Source organism: Cinclus cinclus, chromosome 5 (assembly GCF_963662255.1).
Source record: "Cinclus cinclus chromosome 5, bCinCin1.1, whole genome shotgun sequence".
NCBI classification, from domain to species: Eukaryota; Metazoa; Chordata; class Aves; order Passeriformes; family Cinclidae; genus Cinclus; species Cinclus cinclus.
Window position 1 is genome coordinate 32,158,825 of NC_085050.1, and position 17,465 is coordinate 32,176,289.

Below are 17,465 nucleotides of genomic sequence, written 5' to 3' on the forward strand. Positions count from 1 at the left end.
TTGTCTTAATCTGAGCTCTATCAGAAGCCGCTGCCGGAGAGATGCGAAGAAAGCCCGCGTTCGCGCTGCTGATAGGAGAGGTGAGGCTGTGCTTCAAAGGCTGCAGCCCCTCTCTGCGAGACCCCTGCGAGCCGCAGCCCCGGCACGGAGCTGGACTGGGCTGGGCTGGGCTGGAGCAGGCTCCGCTCCGTGCCGGCGGCGGTGGGAGCGCGCGGGGGCTGCGGCTCCTCCTGGCCGGGGCCAACGGGCAGCGTGCCCGCACCGCCTCGGGAGTGTCTGCGGAGTGTCCTGAGAGGCTCCAGTTACTTTTGTGCTGTGTGCTCCCCATCGCTGCGAAGCATTTTTTTTTCCCCGCAGCTGGGAAGTACCAAGCTCTTCCCTCAGCTCGAGGTTAATCATCTGCTCGCAATTAACCTGTGACCTCCCACGCCCTCGGCGGGGGGCAGCGCTGTAGCTTTAACGCGGGCGCTGGCAGCGGGAGGGGGACAGCGGTGCCAGGTCCGGCCCCGGAGCTGCTGCAGATCCCTCGCCGCCGCCTGCCATGGAGAGCCGCAGCCTCCTCGCCGCCCTCCTGGCTGCTGCCCTCGCCGCCCTCCTGCCGCTGTCCGCTGCCTCCTCGGCCCACCGCAAGCTCCTGGTGTTCCTGCTCGACGGCTTTCGCTTCGACTACATTGATGACAGTGAGCTGGAGAGTCTGCCGGGCTTTCGGCACATTGTGAACATGGGAGTGAAGGTGGATTACATGACCCCAGACTTCCCCAGCCTCTCCTACCCCAATTACTACACGTTGATGACGGGTGAGTACTTGTATTTCTGGGTTGTGATGTTCCTCAGAGCTGCCAGCTCCCTGTGACTTTTTCTTCCGAAGAAGATATAAAAATAACCCAAGTCGTGCTTTTAACTGGGAATTTAAAAGTATTGTGGTGTTACAGCCCAGAACTGTGTTCTCTGAAACGTGATCCAAACTTGGAAATGCCACCTGGAACTAGTTTTTGAAGGTCCCTTTTGCTCATCCAAGGTGTTGCCAAGTCCCTACCTGCTGCCACCTCAGCATCACGGCTATCTGTGGCTCCCTGGTGCAAGCACCAATGGGGACTACTGCATGCATCTAGAACATAGAAACAACTGGGAATGCGTGGAAGATGAATACAGAGACTGCTCAGGGGCTTTAATAAAAATTTGTGTGACCCGAGCGTGGCTACACTAAGAACTTATTTTCAGTCAGCAAGTCTGTTTGGTTTATTTCAGTCTGCAGATCTGTTCAGCATTGCATTTCTTTTTGAACCTTTTTTATTTTGTTTTCTTAACTTTGCTCTAAGTCCTCATATCTGTAATAATTCAAAATAGCCAAATGGAAAAACAGTCAGGATTTTTGCTTTTACTTCCCTGCAGTTTTTCAGAATGTCCAGGGGAGGCTTTCAGAAAATTGGGAGGAGAGTCATAGTTTTCATGGTGCTGATTTCCTTTTAATCTTATGTGGAGGTGCATGATTACAGTGACATTAGGAAAGTGCAGAGAGTAGAGATGGTCCAATTCCTTCAGAAACAGACACAAAGGAAGTGACAATTAAGTAAATAAAACCAACAAAATACATTTTTTTTTCCTGGCGTTTCCACCTGGATTTTTCTCTAGATTTATTGAATAAACAAGAGTTTCTACCTCATGAGGAGGAATAAAAAAATCTATGCTCTCCTAAGATATGTGGCATCTTCTGCTATTCTTGGAACAATGCAGTGCCCAGTGATTCATATACTGCTTGCTGGGAAAGCAAATAGATGCCATTGTAAGACAAAAGTCTGACATCAGTTGTGCCCAGCTTGTTTTGAAACTGCTTAACCCCTTCTTCCCTCTTTCTCAAGAAAAACACTTTCCTCTTGCTCATCACTGATCAGAGGAGTAGAAAACCATCACAGGGTTGGTTTTGATCCTTTTCATTATTTGGTGCAAATGAATGAAGAATAAATGTCATGACTGAAAATAGGAGGTGTGCCACTCCACGCCATATTCTTCAGGTGTACATAGGCAAACCATCCTAACACTTCATAGGTGCAAAAAATCTTTGGATGGAGCTGTTACAGAGAAGAAGAAAAGTGAGTGACATATCACTCCTAACTACATTTATTCATCACTCCTATTAAGTGTGTATATGTCAAGTGAAGTCTATAATCAGCCTTTTGAAGAGTTTTGAAAACCTCCTACTTTGTACTCACAATGAAGGAGTTTTGTTTTAAGAAATGGAACACCACTACTGGACTTCTCATGGTTTCAGCAGAGTCCTGCACATCAGCCTGAAGCAATAAGGTAGTCTGTGAGCCCAAACTCAACTCTTCTTGCAAGTCTCCCAGACTTTATGATAACAATGCAAATACAATTTAATTGCAAATACCAATTCACCTTCCTAACACATGAGTCACAGTAGGATTAAGTAGGTCAGGAACCAATTGAAGACTAAGTTTAGGTGGTGAACATTGCCCAGAGGAAGATTCAAGACTGCCCTTGAGCCCTTGGGGTGTTAGTGAACCCCATGACTGTGTCTTGGCATGACAGCAGGGTAAATCCAATAGCCGCACTGTTCTTAACCTTTGGTGCCATGGTGCCATTTCCACTGAAAGCAGGTTTTATGGGGCGGTGGCATTAGGAGTGCAGAGCATGTGGAGATGTAGTGTTAAGCTGTGTTCAGTCTGCATCCATTAAATTTGCAAAGCTAGGGCAGGTTTTGGAGAAAATTCAGCAGGGCGGGTTGACATAAGCATCCTGCTATAGTGACCTGCTTAGGGAATGGCAAGCTGCTGTCTCCCTGGTGCTGCTGTATGGGCACGGGGGAGCTTTCATCACATCTCACTGGCCCCTCTGCTGCAGGCGACACAACTGTAACTGGTTTTATTCCTGTTTGTGACTGGGATGTCTGGGAGTTAAATGCTGTCACAGTACCTTCTGGTAAATCAGGAGCAAATCATTCTTCATGCTTTGTCCTACATTGCTGTTTCATGAGCTGCTAAGAAAGACAACATTTTGGAAGTTAAAATGCGACTTTTTCTTCATAGTATATTGGCATCTTTCAGCTAAATCAGTTTGAGAAACTGCACATTCTCACCCCTGGGCTGTTTGTTAATATCCCACTTTGGGTTTTTGGGTTTTTTTGTTGTTTTTTTTTTTTAATAAATATTTCTGTCTCTTCTTTCTCTGCTCATTCTCAAGGCCTTATGGCTCCACATCTGTTCAGGAGCATTCACAGCTGCCAGGTCTTGGACAACATATGCATAAAAGTGTTGTAGTGTATATGTGTGTCTATTGTCTCCATTCTTGTGATCAAGGCCTTTCCCTTCTGCCCTTCATCTCACATCTATGCAACCTTCATGACTCCAGAGCAGTTGAGTTGTTACTAAATGGGAGAAGTCCTCCATTGTTTCTGTGGCTTTGGAGGAGGACAGTAGACTCTGACCCTCAGATACCATCACCACTGGGACAGGTCTGCCTCCTCAAACATGAACTCACTTCTTCCTCCTGCCCAGACCTGCAGGCAGAGGTTATGGAGATCAGCAGCATCAGCCCCAGTGCTTATCAGTGCAGATGCCAAAGTGCAGCCTTCGGCCCTGCTAGAGCAGAGCTCTGCTCTGCACTGGCAGCTCACAAGCAATGGCACACAGCACAGCTGCTCACCTATCTGTGATCACCTATCTAGGATCTTCTAGGCTGTAGGATCTTCTAGAGTATTTTACTTTACCAGTAATTTCAAGAGGGCAGCCCAACTGAATTTAATATTCATGGGAAATGGCAAATGTACAGAGATTTTCAAAGCTATAACCAAATCGATGCAACCATAGCTGTTGACCAAGAGCCACATATCTAAAAACAACTAATTAACATATACTAATGAGAAGCACACCCCTTTCTGCAGAGACAAGGTGCTGGGTGAAGCACTGACACAGCAGGACAAATAGGATCCAGCCTGATGAACAAGAAGGATAAATTTTGGAAGGGAAGCATAGGAGGGAGGTGACTTGCCTGTGGTCATGCAGTGCTGCAAGGCTATGCCAGAGCTCTTCACGGGTCCCCCTCCTGCTTATATCTGCTGCTGCTGTTAACCTGTGAGAAGATATTTGCTGGAGCTTTCCCAAGTCATACAGATAGCCTCAGCCCAGAGCCTGCTTAGAGATCTTTTCCTTTCCTACACACCTACCACAATTATGAAAAAGAAAACCAGAGCACAGAAAAATGTAAAATCCTCAAGTCATTTAGCATTTGGGATGAAGCTCCAGTCTTCCTGCAAGCCAAAGCATGGCATCAGGACCTGCTACTTGCTTGAGGAAGCATCAAACAAAAGCCAACTCAGGTCTGGTGCAAAGGGATCTCACTGACAAGCAACTGGAGAAGCTGTTTTGTTACAAAAACCTGGTGCTGTGCAAGGTAGCTTGAGGATGTGCTAGCTTAAAATCCAACTCTTTGAAAAGCAGTCTTGTCTAGCAACTTCCTTTAGGCTGTGTTTCTTAGTACTGGCTTCTACTGTGACAGAAAGACTCACTTTTAGATGGTTGGGTTGCTTTCTGAGCTGTTAGACTGAATCCTACCTGGTGTCCTGGCTCTCATGGTGCACTGACAATATTGCTGAAAAACATGAAATGGAGAATTAGGTAAAAGGAGATGCTGCAGCTGTGACAGAGCTTTTGCAGGACTCTTTGTGGGCTTGAAAAGGGAAGGAAGAAGCGAGTCCAAATATGTCTATTCAAATAGGCTCCCTTAATCATACCATGTGCTGTTTGTTTTGGAAAGGAAGGAATTAAGACCACAAGCCACCTCAGGTTGTTATCCTGTGGGGAGATTTTAATTTTTTCCCTGCTGTGGCCTGGCTCTACAAGGAGCTCTCATGCCAAGTTCAGTGGAAAGTCTGAGGTCTCCCTTGTAACCACTGCAAGCAGAAGTTAATGTTTTGGGGCACTCCATGCCATATCTGTCAAGAAAAGCTGCTCATACTCTGGTTGGGTTACCTGACTGACTGCAGGTGTTGGAGGGGTGATGAAGAACTCCCTGCAGCCCAGCTCTCCTGAAGTCTCCCCCAGCTGAGAGCACTTGGGGGCACCTCACATTTCCAGCCAGCATAAACATGAACAGACAGTATCTCATCTAAGATAGAAATCTGGAAAGCATTTATTTTCTAAGATCATAACTAGAAATGAAGTCCTTCTGGCAGGTCTTCCATGTGGATGTGCCAGCTGCCTGGTCAGCTGTGCAGCCCCACATCCAGGAGTCATATTTCACTTGGCCTCCACGGGAAGCAAAGGGAGCCCCTGATTGCAGAGATGGGTGGGGAACTGCTTGGAGAGGAGCCAGCAAGGAGCCTCCATGTGCCTCTTTGGACAGGACCTGATCTTAAATAAGTGACAGAGGGGCTGTGAGATCCCCTGAAGCTTGAGGGGTGGAGGAGAAGGTAGATCAGAGGACATTTCTGTCTCCTGCACTCAGAGTGAGGGCTGTGGCCTTTGCAGGGGTGTCCCAGACTCACTGTAACACAGTGATGATGCCTTTGGGACTTGTCTAAAATACAGTGATAGTGTATGGTGTTTTCTTCACCACTGCTGCTCATCCCTACATATGAGCCATCACCTCCTCCTCTGCATAGCAGTAGGGAACAGGGCGACATGGCAGAGATCCCATTGATAGTTGACATCAAGGTCCACTCTGCCAGAATGAAGATTTCACCCATCTTCCACGTTTCAACAATCTTCCCTTCACTCCTCACCACTGGTGTTGGCATACTTAACTGCTGAAGGGCATTGGTGGATGATGCCAAAGTCTAACAGTCTACATCTGTTCTCCCCTGAGCATAGCAAATCAACATATGCTGCACCCCATTTATTCCGTGTTTTCAGGGAGAAAATACCTTTTGGGCTCCCAACCCTAGAATCCTCTGGACTCTGGCTGATGGACATACTAGTATACTTACTGTTTACTGTGAGAGGTTTCCTGATTAAAAGCACAGCAGCTCCAGGCTCCTTCCACTCAGTACCTGAAGGAAGCCCAGCCTTGTGATGGTTCCAGTGGACACCTCTTTTCTCCTGCACATTTAATGGCATCCTGACTCCAGCCTGGTCCAGAAAAAGATGCTGACAATATCTGTTCAGCAGTTAAGCAAGTTCTTAACTATGTAAGCAATATGTGTATGTTTTCTGAGGCATAAAAACTGGAAGGATAGGAGTACAACAGGGAAGTTTATAACATACACATGAACTAAAACTATCTCTACTTCACTGTCCAAGCTTAGAAAAAATCATAAGGATGCAAAATGCATGATGAGTGACAAGGAAAAATTATTTTTTCTTTTTGGTCCTCTCAAACAGCTCCAGATGCCAGCAGCAGCAGAGATTTAAAAGGTTCTGTTTGTGACATACAGCTCTGAAATCAAGTCTCTTCCTTTTCTTGGATTCATTAGCTTTCTGTTTTTAAAACTCTGTGTTGGGAAGCAAAAGAGCATGAATAAGTCTGTGGTAATGCTGTTAACTGGCAGGGAAAGGGTATTATCCCAGCAAGAACAGGCTGGAAAAGATAGTGGGAACCAGGAGGATTTTAATTTTCACATTCTTCCTCTCTCTTTGTTTATTCACCACCTGCAGAAAGGCTGCAATACCAAGTGTCAAGATTTTTCTCTTTTACATACAAAATATTGCAAAAATCTGTTTGCTTTCTACCAGTTAAAAAGATGGAAACACTTCTAAAATGTAGAACAGAAAGTTTTTTTCTAGCACAAGTTCACAATGCTACAAATTGAAATACAGAGTTTTTTCCTTTTTACTACTTACAGTCTCACAGCTCACTAATGTACCTGCTACCAGCTGTTAGCTAAGTAGCCATTCATATATCAAGGTATTTCTTAGTCCAGATCTGAAGTCACTGCCACAAGCTCATACCCTGTCTAATAGTGCAGGCAGCAGCTTTCTCCATTGTTCTGTCTGGTGCTTGGAGCTTCAGTGCCCTTGAGCCACACCCAGCTCTGGGGGTACAGGGGTTCCAGAGTGGTCCCTGAACCCACCAGAATTCAGGAGAACAATCAACAGCTTGGAGTCCTGGCTCTCCATGGACACAAGACATGACTTCCCACACAAGAAAGCATCTGCAAAACTTCAGCTGGATGATTTATTATCAATTTTTGTGCACCCCAGCCCTGGCCTCATGATGAAAGTATTGAATTAAGACTTTCATGCTCTTACTAAATGAATCCCCTTTAGGGAAAGAAATAATGCTGTGTATAGCATTTTTTTTTCTGTGCTTTTTGATGTGATCCTACTTGAATTGCAAAGTCTTGCCTGATGCAGGCTGAGGTGTTCATACTTTGGGTCTGTCATATTAGAGGTCATCAGAATTTGGAAGGATTTTGCCAGCAAACTTCTTTGGAACATGAATTGTCTATGCACATCATGCAAGTACAGTTTTTACTTGGGGGTCTGCAAATGGCAGGGCCACTTTGCCCAGGCCAGTGTTCCCCCCACACTTCTCATGAGCGCTGGCCTTCTCTAGGCTACTTGGGATTTAGCACATGGGTTTTGTTTTTACCCTGTGGTCTTTCTCATCAAAGCAGAGCAGGTGAGACCTATCAGGGGAACTAGTAGAGCAGGGCACATACCAAAGCTCTGTTCCTGGGGAGAACAACCACTATATCTGCTCCAGAACAGGAATATAGTGCTGGTGACTTTCAGGTCCTGCTTTCCTTATCCTTATGGGAGGCAGCATAAACAGAGCAGAGCATTTTGCAAGGTAAGTCATCCAGCTGTTTGCATGGAGGAACTTAACTCTTCCCCAAACTGCATAACCCTGTGGCAGCCTGTGCTTGCATTTGCCCCCGACTCCTATCACTTTACAGAGAGTGGGGGCATCATGGTGGGACATGAGTGGAAAGGTCTCACCACAGTGCCAAGGCATATATATAATATTGCATAGTACTTTTAGCTGATTGCATGTACTGATGTTCACCATCAGATTATGGTACATTTGCTGCATTGGCTAACATGCACACATTGTGTGTTCTCTGATAAATCTGATTTGCTCAGTGCAGAGATGGCAAATGCCCCAGGAGCACATGCTCTGGTTTCTGGGTCTCCCACAAAGCCAGTGCAGGGTGCACAGCACTCAGTGTTACTGTGCTGCTGATGCCGTGGGTGGCCAAGTGGCTGTATGTTTTGCTGCTTTTTAAAATTTTGGTTTTGTTTTGCAGAGATTCATTTGAATGTTGATGAAAGTGCCTGGAGACATGAGAATGTGCTTTAGACAAATGCTGTATGAAGTGTAGTGTCCAAGTAAGCTGTAGCATGCAGACTTGCAAATGCGTTTGCTGGCTCTCCTCCAGAAGGATACAGCAGTTATCATATTCTTGGGAACTATACCCTCTTTGTTCTCCTCTGTTGCTTAAAGAAGGAGTAATTTTTACTACAATTACAGTGAGTGTAAATAGTGACATCTGTATGCTGGAACTGCTTTCTGCCCTGTTTCTATTTTTGAAATTAGTAATATAACATTTGATTACAGAGGAAAGCTGCAGTAATGGAAGAAATAAAAAATGTGGAATGTTATGGTGACTCTTTAACACCATGTTGCTATTTTGATAATGATTCAAAAGAAGCACAACAAAGGTGATTTTTTTAGGCTGGAGAAAACAAGTGAAAATGGGATATAAAGAAAAAGGGTTGGACAGGTGACCCAAAAGAAACTTGAGAAATGCCCTTAATTTTGTGTATGAGTATCCTGGGAGGGAGGGGGCAGGGGCAGAAATGCCAGTTATTCCAGGGCTTTTCAATCTAGTGAGCAAGGCTAAGAATAGCCTTGGTTGAAGATTAACAAAGGTAAAAAATAAAATTGGAGATCAGGCATATTTCTGAGTAGTGTTTACCGATGACAAATCAGTAGGAGCAATTCAAATTGGGAGGAGCAGCCCAAGGAAGAGATTAATTGGTTGATTATTGATGACTTCCAAGGACATCTAGGGTCTTTCTGAGACGTAGGCCTCAGGTAAGCAGACATGAATGGCATTAAATGGTTGTCTTTTGATCTGTTGCTCACCTGATCTTCTTTTCTGACCTTGTGAACCAGGGATGTCTGCAATGAAAACTGATGCCTTATAGTCTTCTAGACTTCTTTTTTAATAGTTAAAAAAGGATTTGGAGTCCATAGAAAATTGAACTAATCTAAGGTGGAAAACAGAACACAGTCTTCTGTATTAGCTTAAACAGTTAATTAAGCTTCCCAACAATACTACAAAGAAGAATCTTTTCCTTAAAAATGTGGACAGACAGCAGACCTTAAGTTTTATAAGATCAGTAGCAGCTAGAGCTCATTAATTCTGTATGAAGACTACACAATACATCATACAGACACCTAATATGTAGGTTTCACACTGACAGAGCTTCAGCACTGATCTGCAGGTTTCCCAACTGGCACAAATTACCTGCTGCAGTTTATCAGATTGATAAATACTTAGGAATACATGGACTTTGAAAAGCTGAGGTTGTCCTGTAAATTGTAGGGCTGCGTTTCTGGTGCTCTATGGAGATGTCCTTTTATCTCTTTTGGGACTTACAGAAAAGAGAGCACTTGGCAAACCTGAAGAGAACAGGCTAATGCCCATCCAATCCACCAGTTCTATATTAAACCTGTTTGGATTAGTATGATAAATAGTGACTGCCACAAACTGGGGCCACTTTTTTCCTCTGGGAAGGAGGAAATGTTCTGCATAAATGAAATACTTTTTACTAGGAAAGGAGAGTTCAAAATCCATTTCAAGATCATATGCACTCAAAGTATACAGAGTCCTCTGCTTGAAATGATGTCTTTTCAGAACAATACCAAAGTTATTTCAGTTCTGATCACCATGCTCAGGCTCAAAATAATCAAAGCCTGTTATCTGGATCCCTGCAATAACATGACTCACCAGCTAATGAGGACAGTGTCTATCATATTATTCAGTCATTGCTTTTTAAGATATGCAAATAAGGAACTTCCAGTACAACTTATTCTTCAATATTTCTTTTCTTATTTCTGTTAATTAATCTTCAGAATAATTATTAAAATATAGCATCTTCTCTTCTGACAATTACAAGAAGTAGAAGATATCTCTCCGTTATTATATACTAGTTTCTTGTATCATGAAGTTGCCTGAAGGTCCCTCAGATGCATTAAGAGGCCTGAACATGTCTGATGAAATTATTGCTGTGCTCACAACCAAGAACAAAGCATAATCATTACAAGAGAAAAAAAAAACAAAAACAAACAATAATGGAAAATAAAAGTAACATACAAATGTGTTTGCCTAGTTTTTGCCTGTTTGCAGAAAAACAACTGTGCCCTATAGATAAAGGAAGAAGAAATGCAAGTTTCTCCATCTTTGTTCTGTGTTTCTAGATTGTGCTCTTATCACCTTCTGTTCACAATTTGCTTCCCACAGCCCTCAGGTTGTGAGTGCTGATACCTTAGAATGGCCTCAGACTTGGCAGGTGTTGGGTGTATAGAAAGAGCCAGGTGTCAGCCAAACATGTGGCATTCATGGGCTGCTGCTGCTGCTGACACAGTTCGTGTGTGGGGCTGGGTTTGAAATCCTGAGCAGGACACGGGGTGCAAGGTTTGTTTCTTCTGGCCTCAGCTGTCTAAAATTTGTCTGCCTGAAGCTGAGAAAAGGCAGCGATCTTTCTCTACCAGTAATTGAGAGCTTATGCACCTCCAGATACCTGAGATACCTGTCCTAAAGTGGGATGAATTGCTTTCTAGATGTGACACTTCTTATCCATTGATTGTGAAGGGAACACAGAGGGCTGACAAGCTTCAGCAACTGACTTTTGGGTGTGTGAAGTGGGGGATTTAGTAAGCAAACTGGAGCACCTCAGTGAAAGGTAAGAATCAGGGAGATTTTAGCAATGGTTGCAAGGTAAGAGATCCTGGAATTCAAGACAGGGCATTTCAGCTGATTTGCTGGATGATCCAGTAGTAGCAGTGGTGGTGCTGCTAGCATCCTTCTACTGAAGAACACCAATCTGATTGTGCTGCTTTTTTCTTCATTTTCAAAGGTCGCCACTGCGAGGTCCATCAGATGACTGGAAACTACATGTGGGACCAGAAGGCAAATGTATCTTTTGATATTGGTGTGAATAAAGAAAGCCTGCTGCCTCTCTGGTGGAATGGATCAGAGCCTTTGTGGGTCACAATGATGAAAGCTAAAAAGAACGTTTCCATGTACTACTGGCCAGGTTAGTATGGGAAAAATTGCTACAATGTACCTTGACATCTGAGCACTCCATATACTGTAGGAATGGCTCCCTAATACAGCTCTGAAATACAGATAGGAATTTAATGTATTTTACTAACCAGACGTAGAAATTAATTAGCTTTTCTTCAGTCATGATAATTTGATTATGCATAGAAAGGAAAAGACTGAAGTGTCACTAGAGGCAGCTTTCCACTAAATGCTAGCTTCAGGAGGGTGCTGGCTTAAGAGCATCCCCCTCCTCCATCAACTGCTTGTTCCTCCTGCCCACCTGTTACTTCTGCTATGCTGAGTGGTTGCTCCATGAATGGTTCATGGTCCAATCAAAGTTAAACAGTAACCACCCTCCCCCAGCGCTTCTTTGGTTTTAATCTGGAAATTAGTAGCTGAGACCTGAAGATGATATGCTCTGTGGGGTTGAGAAAATCCAGCTGAAAGCAAAGCATCCTTGTCCTCTGGTCCTCCTTCATTGTTAATTCATCTGTGGTCCCAGTTGCTCTGAGTCTGAACCATTCATTTGGAGGGACTTGGCCTTTTTGTTCCTCATTTGTTAGATATTGGACCACTGGAATGACTAGGGATGTGTAATAATGAACCCTTTTTAACAAACAGAAGTATCGTATCCTCTTAGGCTACACATTTAGGGACTCACATTGAAATAGATGTTCCAGCTGAGCAACCAGACTGAATTCTTTGCAAAGCACCCAGATTCTCAACTTTTTTACCTTCAAACTGCTGCCTACCCTAAGCAGTCTGTAGATATCCTCAATGTGCCAGTGGAGGCTGGAGGACCAAAGAGCTGTTAGAAGAGCTGCACTGAATACAGCCAGTGCCAGCAGGGCAGTGGCAGCTGATTCACACCATGGGCTCCTGGCCAGCTTGTCTCTGCATCCCAATGCACATGTGCCTGGCCACAGTCTTTCCATGCAATGTGGCTAATGGTGTCCTGGCAAAAAGCCCAGGATTTTAAGGAATGGGAAGAAAGAGCGAACCAAGATGGAAAACATTGAAAAGCCATGCAGAGTGTTTCCACAGTATGGAAGAGCAAAAAGATCTGAGGGTTACAATATTGCCTTATGGATTCAGAGGCAGTCAAAGAGTTTACATCAGCCCCGAAAAAAAGTGCTGCTTCCTATTGAAGATGTCTCAAGTGATCTAATAGCAAGGCAAATAGTAGGATCTAGAAATTATACAAGAATGTAGGAATTCTAAAAAAATACAAAAATATCTCTTTTGTATACTATTCATTTTTAACTCCTATTGTAATTGCTTTCAATTGGTATAATTATGCACTGAATAGATTTAACAGCCTATGAAGAGCTGAAATCCAAAAAAACTGTATCACTTTCCATTAAGTGACTTTGGACTTTACCTAGCTCCTTCATGCCCTTTGAGCAGTGCTTCTCAGGGAGAAAACTTATGAGGTGTATATATATGTATCCCTGTACATAAATGTGCGTTCTTCACTCTGCCTGCTATTTCTAGCTGAGAATTGCAGGGAACAAAAGAGACTGCCTCTTCCCAGTGCTTATGCCCCCAACTGTATGCATTGAACCCTCTTATGACACAGAGGGGGAATTTTTGTGTGGATCTGGCATATTAGCTGTGGACTGTGACAAGTACCTCTGTCTGTCCTTAATTATTTAACTGTGATGGCTAACCTTTGGCAAAGCCATCAGTGCTTCAGTTCAGCAAAAGCCGAAGCACATGTTTATTTTAAGGGTACTCATGGTCTCAAAGGACACGTTGGCCATACAGGGTCAGTCACAGGAAGCAGAGTGAAATGTGGAACTACTGAACTAAAGTACAAGGTTGTTGGGCTGCAGTAGGACTCCAGGTATAACTGGGGTGAACAGAAGTCACTTCAAAGCATTTGTTACATTTTCCCTATATGATTTTTTGGAACCATTTTCTTGTTCCATAGTAAGGACAAAATCCGTTCTAACAATTCTAAGTCTAACATTTTAAAGCTTAAATTCTTAACAAGCCATTTGAATAGGGAGTGATACCAAACAAAATGAAAATAGAATCCCAAGAATTAGTAACCAAGATGAGTAGAGGTCCCACAGACATTTGCACGGCATATGATCTGCTATTAGTTATTTGCTTTCCAACCTAAAGATACACTGCTGCTTAGCAATGAATCTTGCAATTATTATAAAGAGTCTAACAGGAGAAGTTTGGGAAACTTTTAATAGGAATTACAATCTATAGCCAAATTCATCACACTTTGTTCTGGAAGATGCCGTTTTCTCTATAGCCAGCAGTAAAGACAAACAAGATCAGTGAACCATAGCAGGAATGCATTGGAAATGCCAGTGTGCTGATACCCAGGATTAACTTTTACCAGTGCCATTTCCTTCTCAGAGCAGTTCCAAGCTTTGCAAAGTTTGAACCCAAAATCTGCTGCTTCATTTTCTTCCCCATGCTCCTCTCTTATGGGTAGTTGCTGTCTAAAGTAATAAAATCCAGACCCCAGCACACAGGAATGCAGAACAGGAGAGCTCTTGGATGCAAACAACAATCACACAGCTTTATCTGTGAGCCTAACATAAACACAGCAAAGATAACTCATGGGCAGAATGCATCTGGGATCTCTTGACTCTAGAAGCAGAGGAGCCAAACTATCACTGTGCTGGGGGTCCCAAACACCACTTCTGCCAAAACATAAGGCCTTGGCTTGTAGGGGTGCTTTTCTCCTTTCTCCATGCTATGCATGAGGTGAATGGTGCAGCCTCACACCTGGGTTGCCTGTTCAAAGTACTGCTGCTCCAGCAGGTGGAGAATGCCCAGAGGAGTGCAAGAGCATCCTGGCAGTACCACCGAGGTCACAGCTTTGGAGTGGTCTTCACCCTCAGCCCAGTAAGTGGCACCATCCCAGGTGCTCAGATTTCCAGCAGCCTATGCAACTATTTCAGCTGAAGTGCACTGACAACTTCTACAAACACTGAAATGGGAGACAGAGGGGGGAAGAAAAAAGACTCTAAACTCAACTTGTGCCATTTAAACACGATATTTAGCAGACCATACAGCTAGTCTGGAAAGTTTTCAAAATTTTCTGTTATGACATGAAGTGTCCAACTGTTACATAAATGTTTATAAATGTAATATAAAGCTGGCAGGGATTCAGGTCTCCATGTCAGATAGATAAAGAGGGGCCTATATATCACTCTGAAAGAAGTCCTTATTCCTGCTCCAATAGTTCAGGTTTTTAAATAAAGGTTTAGCATCATACAAAACTATGCAAAGGTATCTAGCATTGCATCTTATTAAATGCAGCTTAACTATTTGTAGTTTAACCAAGAAAATCTTAGCATTACCTTTGGCTGGCCCAAATCTGTTTAAATTTTCTTTCCCATAATATCTAAAAGAGGAAATTTACCATCTGTCCTGTCCTCTAGCAAAATGAAATTTAAATATTAAAGGTCTTCATGGCCAGTATTTTCGACTTGTAACAAGCTTTAACATTAAAAACCCCTAACTTAATTTCTATTCATCACAGAGTCTAAAAAAAAAAAATGAAAAAGGAAGGTCTTGGTGTCTAAACATCTTGAATTTCCAATGGTACTTTCAATGAACTGCGCACTTGAAGACCACTATTTAATGGCCAGAATTATTTCTAATTGTTGCTACACTGTAGTCTTTTACATCATGCTCATAACTTGACAACCTAGAAATAGCAAAGATATCTCAGCAACTAAAATATCCCAGATCCCCAAGAGCTTAATGCTCCCAGATAAAATTATCTCATGAGTAATTCTGAGGAATGTTATTGGAGAAAATTACAATCTGATGTCAGTATCTGAAGAAAAAAAAGGCAAAATGATCATATTAGTCACTGGCTATGAGCAGTCATCCACCTGAAGTAAAACACAAGGCATTTCTAACGACTTTCCAAATGCATTCTCAACTTCTTGCCTGGTTTTGGAGACAATCTTGAGCCAGACTCAAGTATGAAAGGAGAAATTGACTCTAAAGTTCCAATTCAGTCCTGAAATACTCGCAAAGCCCACGGAGGACTACTGCATCACCTCTAGCATCTGAGGTAGCTGAAAGCCCTTGTTTTGCCACTGGTAGCACCCAGAATATCCTACCACAGACTGCAGCTCTGTGCACTCAGGAAAGGGGACTTCCTGGATATGACTTCAGACCATTCATGGAATACATCTTTCTGATGATTTGGTAAGGTATCACTTTGGACCCATCTCTGTTGCACAGTGTAATTTCATGGGGATGCTGTGAGCAATATCTAGAAATTTTATTGTGGGATGATCTAGACAGTCAGTTCTTGTCAAGTAATCTGCTGGCTATTAATCCAGGCTGCAGACAACTGTCATGGTGGGTCATGGTGGAGAGATGAACACTAAAGTATCTACATGCAGAAAGTGGAAGATTTAATCCTATGTTTGGGGCAACAGGGGAAGAATGAAATGTAGGCACCATCCCACAATTTTAATAGAAATTAGAATTAGATACAGGTTCAAGAGTTGGCAAATGTGCTTTTACAGGAAAGTAAATCAGTTGACTACATTTGATGTTTATTATTGCAAATAATTAATTAATCATAATAGATGGGGTCCCTTGAAACACACAAAGTGTGTGGAGACCTGGGAGTTGCTACCACAGGCAAAGAGACTGAATCTGTCTTGTGTGCTATGCCCTTTTAATTTTCAGAAAGGATAATTTCCATCTGACTTGTCTAGTTTTCTGAAAATAAGTGAGGATTTAAAAAATTTCCTAAGCTTAAACATTTAAGATTTTCTAATTTTTTATGGTACTCCTGAACCATCACATCAGAAGACTTCTAGCCATCTTGGCCTGCAAGTGGTGTGCTTTTCCCCGTGTCCCAGTACTGTACCTCAGTGATGTGAGCTCATGGGAGCTGAGATGCCAGATTGACAAATTCTCTTTATTGAGTGTCCCAGTAAGGAAACCACTGTAAATCACCTCTGACAGCAGCTCTGCTTGCTCTAGGGCCCTCACTGTACTAACACTTCCTTCTTATGCCCCAAGCAACAAGTCAGCTTATGACAGTCCTCACTGCCTATCACTTTCCTCCCAAAGGAGAAGAAGAGGGACACAGATATAGACAGATTCAGGCTTTGGCTTAGAGTTGCCTTTTTGAGCAGACTGTGTTGCCATATACAGAGGCCATTTTGCAAAAGGAAGGGGTTTTTTTGGTTTTGATTCCTCTTTGTGACCCAGGAGTACATCAGAAAATATCCAACTGTGATAGGATGACTCTGGGGTTCTGGAATCATAATTTGCCTTAATCCAGTGCTTCTGGAAGCATGCTTCTTTTAAATATTAATATTATTCAGCAGCATAGTAACTGGAGAGCAAAAGGGCAAAGAAACCTCACAAAAACACGTTTTTCTATGTTCAGGGCCATGTTCTCCTGTAGGATTTGTTGCCATAAATTTTTAGGCCACAAAACAGGCTTTGTTTTACAAGGAAGGCTGCAAGTTACCAAGAGTTAATTGGTTTACACTGTTTTAATAAGACCTCCTGGGAAACAGAAATAATAGTGGAGAGTCAGTATCACATAATAAAATATGGTTTATAGAGGATATTGCAATGTAAGATGCAGTGTGTCTAACTGGAAAGTATTTGCTGAACTTTCAGAGAACAATATCTAAATCCATTATGTTGGAAGCCTGGAAATGAGGCTATATGACCACAGAAGTTAATATATAAACAAGCTGGTGATTTAGGTGGAAATGGCCTGCCATGAGGGAATCAAACTTTTTATTGTGGGAAGGTCACACAGAGACCTTCCTTTTAGAAAGGGAAATAAAAGGATCCAATGTACAGTTTGCTACAAGCACTTGTCAAACCAACCTCTCTCCCCTTTTCCCTTGCCAACCACATGGTTTCCTGCAGGGAAGGCGTAAGGTAAGTAATGTCACAGGGAATTTACAGACCTGAACTTGGACACCAGGGTGTGGGGTCTGTGGTCAAGGTGAAATAGCAGAGCTTACCACATTTTTTTGCTCGTAGGTTGCGAGGTCGAAATCCTTGGAGTCAGACCAAGTTACTGCCGTGAGTACTTCAGCGTCCCAACAGACAAAAACTTCGCAGATGCCATCAGCGATGCCCTCGAGTCTCTGTGGTACGACACTGGATTTTTGTGGTGTGGGGTTTCCTCTCCCTAGGACAAGTATTTGGATTTACTATCAAAGAGATTTTCAGGATGGGCTCCCAGGTAGGAAGATGAGGGCCACTG

At 43.1% G+C, this 17,465-nt stretch overlaps 1 protein-coding gene across 1 annotated transcript in view; it reads left to right on the forward strand.

Annotated features, from left to right (window-relative positions):
- The first annotated feature begins 541 nt into the window (after positions 1–541).
- Positions 542–17,465, forward strand: part of ENPP6 (ectonucleotide pyrophosphatase/phosphodiesterase 6) — a 29,617-nt gene continuing 12,693 nt past the window's right edge. The window contains exons 1-3 of the mRNA XM_062493585.1: positions 542–797; positions 11,043–11,222; positions 17,240–17,351. Coding sequence (XP_062349569.1) covers positions 542–797; positions 11,043–11,222; positions 17,240–17,351 — 548 coding nt within the window. The remainder of the gene's footprint in view (positions 798–11,042; positions 11,223–17,239; positions 17,352–17,465) is intronic.